The sequence below is a fragment of the Pteropus alecto genome, unplaced genomic scaffold (assembly GCF_000325575.1).
Source record: "Pteropus alecto unplaced genomic scaffold, ASM32557v1 scaffold251, whole genome shotgun sequence".
Classification (NCBI taxonomy): domain Eukaryota; kingdom Metazoa; phylum Chordata; class Mammalia; order Chiroptera; family Pteropodidae; genus Pteropus; species Pteropus alecto.
Window position 1 is genome coordinate 1,828,227 of NW_006431048.1, and position 6,405 is coordinate 1,834,631.

General features: G+C 34.0%; 1 protein-coding gene across 1 annotated transcript in view; it reads right to left on the reverse strand.

Moving 5' to 3' along the window:
* GOLGB1 (golgin B1) overlaps window positions 1-6,405 on the reverse strand; it is a 77,681-nt gene that overhangs the window by 57,325 nt on the left and 13,951 nt on the right. The window contains 4 exon segments of the mRNA XM_015595917.2: window positions 2,192-2,320; window positions 3,860-4,012; window positions 4,221-4,373; window positions 5,120-5,214. Coding sequence (XP_015451403.1) covers window positions 2,192-2,320; window positions 3,860-4,012; window positions 4,221-4,373; window positions 5,120-5,212 — 528 coding nt within the window. The 5' untranslated portion in view covers window positions 5,213-5,214.

Sequence of the window (6,405 nt, forward strand, 5' to 3'; positions counted from 1 at the left end):
AAAAGTTTCAAACTGATATACATTTATATATACAGGCCTACCACACCTTCTGTTTAAGTCAATTGCTTGAAAAATCATAATAGAAATCCCTAGGAAAATGATACTAGTTATTCTGTTAGAACTCTTGCTGATGTTTTTAAAGCTCTATTTGAAACACTTTCTTGTGACCACATATTCTCTTGGAGACTCATGTATGTCTCTCAAAGCCCAGCTTCTAGAAATTCAACTCTGTCTTTTCTTAACAGAAGACCCATATCCTTCATAATCCCCCTTTAATATTATTTAAATAGTTGTTGAATGACCAAAAGAATTATTAAAAATATAATAGGGTTGACAACACACGCCCCAATTCAAAGTTGTAAAAAAAGTCATTATTTTCTATAAAGAATCTCATCTTGCTTTTGAGCCCACTCAACAAAACAACATCTATCTTCAACTCATCAATGAACATAACTCAGTCTCATCCAGTTTTAGCCAATGCCTTTCAGATATTATTTCAGTTGCTTCAGGATTTAATCTCAATAAATTACATCCTTTTTCTCTCTCAGTCGGATGACCTCCTCTCCAGGGACTTCCTAACTTCCTACAGATTTAAGGCAGAGATGTTCTGGCATTGACACACTCTGGTCTAGCTTGTCCTAACTGGTTAGGCATCCTGCTGTAGTGAGGCTGGTCCTGCCTATTTCTAACTTGAATCCACTGTTGAAGCGGGTAGGCCATAATATAGACTCCAGTCACACAGTCCCCATATTCTGCAGTCTCCTTGTCCTGATCCCACATTCCTTCCAGTTCTCTTAGAATTTGTTCATCCCCCAACAATGCTTTCGAGAAATTCTAGACTAGATAACACACACATGCCATAGGAAACAGAGGTGCTAGCATAAGCTCATTTACCTAGACATCTCCTCCAGACATTTCAAATAAACCGCAGCTGGCTATTTTGCAATCTGAATATACTGAATGTTTGACTTCTCTAAAGAGGTTGAAGTTTCCCCTAGCTAGGCCCTGAGAAACAAGTAAGCCCCTTTGCCTCAAATCTCTCTGGCCCTCTTTACCCTTTGCTACTTCTCAAAGATTTAATTGTGGGGTGGGAGAAAAATAATTTTTATATTAATATTTAAAGTATAATATTTTGAACATACTGGGCTAAATGAAGTATATTGTTAAAATTAATTTCATCTTTCTTCTTTACCTTTGTAATGTAGCTGCTAAAAAATTTTAAATTATACACACAGCTTATATTATATTACTCTTGGACAACATCTGCATAGACCAAAGTGAAGGGTAGAGGGAAGAAAGCAGGAAATCTTAGAAATCTAACTGCCATGCGCCTTTGAACACAATACAAAAAACAACAGAAGAAGCAGGTCTGTTAAGTAAAAAAAGCTTTCCTGAACCAAGTCTCCTTTCAAAAGTTGAGGAAAATTAATTTCATGTAAAAATAAGGAATAGAAAAAGATCAAGGTCAAAGCTCATAAGTTACTATTAAAAAACAAAGGTGAAGAATAAGAATAATTTACTCATAGGTAATAAAAGCATACCAGAGGTATGCTCAAAAAATAAATCAAAATTATTATCTATTTCAAAAGGTGTTAAAATTTTTAAAAAATTATACAAGGCATGAAAGAACAAAATAAATCAAAATTAAAAATAACTCAGAAATGAGGTGACAGAATTCAGGAACAATTTGATATAAAAGAAATTATCATTTCAGAAAAGACAAAACAAGAAGGAATACAAACGTAAAAAAACAAAATGCCTTAAGTGAAATAAGAAAAAATAAATAAACTTTAAAAAAAATAAAGATAAAAAGGAATTGAAAGTGACAAATATTAAAGATAAGTCAAAAATGGAACATATGGATAAAAGAAGTCCCTATTCATTTCCAGAAGCTATACATTTCCAGAAAACTCTTCTAAAATAAAAATATGTAAAACTATATATCTAAAAAGCATAGTAGGTATCTACAAACATCAACCAAGAATGACAACTACCAATTATAGTCTAGTAAAATTACTGAACTTAGGAAACAAGGAATAAAAGAGAGGGAAAGGGAAGAAGGAAGGAAACTGATAGGTAACATAGATAAATATCCACTGGGCATCTAAAAAATGCATTTGTCATATAATAATCCAATGGGCTTTATTGATTTGTTAACTTAATGATTTTGAGGTGACATACACCGCCCTACCTGTGTAGCTTGCTCTGCCTGTGCCTGGGTAAGCTGGGTTTGCAAACTGCTAATTAGTTCCTCCTTCTCCTGGAGTTTAAGTTTTATCCTTTCTATTTCCAGTTCTTCCTCTGTAGAACTTTTGTCATGCTGAAAATGCAGGAGATAAAGTCATTTATTTTAAAAAATTACAATTAATATATATTTCATCTTTTGCTCTAATTTGCCCTATATAACTATTTGATTATAGTTTGATCAAAATAATGGGAGCAAGAAATAAGACCTAAAACAAGGAAGAAATCTTAGAGCTTTCTAGCTTCAGGAAGGCCAAGTAGCTCCTACTAGACCTATTCTTCCCACAGGTAACAGCTATAAATTCTATATAAGAAATAAAAACAGCTATCTGAAAATGAGAACCACCAAAAGCAGGATAATACTGGAGGGGAGTTTGAAGAAATAGCACTGAGTTTCTCATTTTCATGGTTTTCAGTCTGACAGCAAAACCAGTCAGAGCTATGCAGGAACCAAACTTATTAGAAAACTCAGGATCTCACTTCCTTGAAGAACCAGAGTCCATAACTGTTAACTGAGAGGCGAAACATCATAAAAAAATCAGTAGGAGGAAATCCAAATCTTTCGATAGTCTATTTTTTTCCAAAAGTTCTTCCTTAGACTGCACCAGGTTCTGCCTTCCAATCGAAGTCAGACCCCTTCCCCCAAAAGAACCTTGTCTGTTAAATAAGGCTATTAATGCAGGAAAAGTAATGTCTTCAGAGCATTAGACTCAGAGAGAAAAGACTAACCAGGGTACCAGGGAGCTAATTTGTGACCCCCAAGGGTTATGCCTAGAGAATCGATTAAAATCTCATTTCCCAAGACTTAAAAGTATTGAGAATAAGAATACTAGTGGGTCAAAAGGTAGAACAGGGTGAAATTAAAGAAATAAAAAGATTTCTTATACAGAGTAAAGTCTAAGCCAACTGTAGTGTGCATATGTGATATTCCAGCCTCCATATATTCTATACCAAACTCTCCAATGTTCTCTAAATGTCTGGCTGAACATGAACATTTGGGGTTCAACCACAGAGGAAAGATAATAAAGATGAGTATTGGAACAATGCTCTATTCCTCAAAAGGCACCACCTGCCTTATTTCTGTCTCCAACCTCAAACTGCTTTATTGGTGGAATCATAAACCTAGAGAGCACACCTTATAGGGAGGTCAAGGCAATCTAACTGATTCAGCCTATAATGCATGAAACTTTAATCCACTATGTGGCCATATGAGGACAGAATATTCTATATCAAGTGACTGAAATAAAGAATTTCAGAGCTGGAAGAAACCTAGAGACCATCTAGTTTAATCTTCTAACCAATGATGAAACTCCTCTAAAAGGTACATGCCTCTCCTTTCTAAATGCCTCACTTCAGTATTTATGTCTTCCTATTAGCCTTTTTTATTCTCCGAAAGCCTTTGAGTCACAACTGGTATTTCATTTCCATGTTTCCTGCTGGCCTTTTATGCTCCCTGTGTGTGGCTCGTAGACCAGCTAGATTATAAGTTCAATAAAAAAGGATAGCATTTAGGGCTACATTATTTTAGGTTCATAAATGTTTGTGATTAGTGAAGATCTGCTATACTGGAAGGCTTTTCCACTCAGAAAATATGTATTAGACCCAGTCACCATACCTTGGAGAGTTGCTCCTCTGGTTGAGGTTCTATAGGCAGAGCAGTCCCTCCTTGTGCCTTCATTTCTTCTATGTGTTTATTCAAAGAAGTTAATTTGGCCTTAGCATGAAGTTTTAGTTTTTTTATTTTGTTATCAGCAGCTTTTCTTTCTTCCTGTCAGAGAACAATGATGATAAATACATAAATGTTTACTTAGCACTTATCTAGCACATAACAAAAGTTATTTTCAGTAGGTGTCATTTTACAGTATTAGAGAAATAACAATCAGATTCTCTAATCATCTAAGTGAACAGAAAAATCTAAGTGAATGTTATGTGTCTTTTATTAACTATTTAGGAAGAAAGAACAAAAACAACGGTACCTGTAGAACTTCATCCTTCTGCTGCAGTTCATTATCCTTCTGTCTAATGATTTCTTTCAGCTCCACCACCAGCTGCTCTGCATAAGCCAGGCGCTCCAGAACATCCTCTTGTGTTTTATCATTAAATTCTATGTCAGATTCTTGGGGTAATTCCTAGAATTTAGAAAAAAAATTGCCAATGCCCCAAGGAAAGGTATTAGCTTCCAAAGAGGACTGTTCATTCCAACTTAATCTTATTCCAATTCATATCTTTACTTAGATAATCTTTCCAACTTTGATCCAATAATAACTAATACTATAGCCATTACCACAAGTATTTTGTAAATGTTAAGCATTTTAAAAACATTATCTCATTAACGGTCTTATCCTAATTTTACCAAACACAAAAAGTTTAAATTAAGAGAGTAGATGAATAAAATTCTCTTAACCACTAGGCAATACTGCTTGTCTTTCTAGAAAACTAAAGGGACTTCTTTTAATTCTTAAAATGGCCCTCGGAAAATACAATACAAACTATAAAGGAAGCAGTGAATGAATTTATAATTGCAAACAGACATTCTCAAACTGGAAAGGTACTCCAGTTCTGCCATTTGTCATTCAAATCTTTATTATGAAAAGGAATATATACTCAAAGAGGAGTTAAAACAACCTAGTACAAGGCTCTGGGGAACAAATGACAAAGATCTTTTGAATCTCACCTAGGACTCGATCCCTATTATTATGGTTCTTGTGCTACACACATAGAAGAAGGATCATTTATAGAGTATCAATATTCTTCTTACTCCTCTCTTCTACTTAGCACAAGGGAGGTTGATCGCACCCTTCTATTTTAAATTCTTCTCCTCAGAGGAACATGGAACATATGTCTCATCAGTGTAATTCAGAACAGAACTACTCACAGGGTCTAAGGAAGCCCTCATATTCTGATCAGTGTCGTCTCCTGATAATTCATGCAAAACAACATTTGCTAATCCTGACAATCGGCTCAGCATTTCTGCAGGAAAAGAAAACATAAAAATCAGTTAAATAAGGATATTCGCTTCTCCTATATTAGTAACTATATCATCTACAAGTGATGTGAGAAAACTTTACAGGTGATCTGTATTAGAAACTGACTGTAGCATGATATCTTTAAAAAGGTATTTGAGTATGTACAATATAGTAACACACTTTTCAGTGACAACTGCACAGAGATTTTAATCAACATCACTAATATTTTTTAAATAACACACAAATACATAATTGTTTAGTGTGAATAGTGCACTTTACAGATTATCTTTAATGTCTTTTCTTTCATCATACTTTCATTTACAAACATAAATTTCTAACTATTCCTTCTCTTGCCAGATTGTTGTTCTCTCCTACTTTGTCAAATAAACCCCATGGTTTATCTAAATTTTTCTTTTTATGGGTCCCATGAACCCCATCCTTTCAGGAAGCTTTCCTGATAAACCATGTCATTTCACTAAAACTAAGATAAAATCATTGTTCAAATGTATAACATTAAATGTATAACATTGTTCAAATGTATAACATCAAATGTAAGGATTAAAATCAGCAACTTATGCTGCTTCTGCAGGAAATTAGAAAAATAAGAGCAAATTAAAACGAATGTAAGCAGAAAATAGAAAACAGAAAAATAAAGAAAATCAGAAAAACCAAAAGTCATTTCTTCGAAAAGATCAATAAAATTGATAAAGCTCTAGTCAGGCTGACCAAAAAAACAAATAAATAAAATAAGAGATGACAGAGATTATCATCAGATATGAAAGAGGAGACATCAGTAAGATACATTAAAAGAAGAAACACTACAAATAACTCTATGCCCATAAATTCATTAACATAGATGAAATGGGCCAATTCCTTGAAAGATACAAGCTACCAAAAATCATTCAAGAAACAGGCAACCTAGATATATATACACACGCATATATCAACACATCCTTTATTTATTTCCTTCCTTCCTTTCTTCCTTCCCTCCCTCCCTCCCTCCTTCCTTCCTTCTCTCCTTCTTTCCTTCCTTCCTTCTTCTTCCCAGTGTCAACTGCCAGTCCATAAACTCCTTGAAAGTGAGAATATTAATGTTTTATGATAGGAAAAATCAAAATATAACTAGACTGTGCATAGCACTAGTATAAGTGATTATGCTAAATTTTATGTTTTGTGAAAAAAAAATGTTATCTGG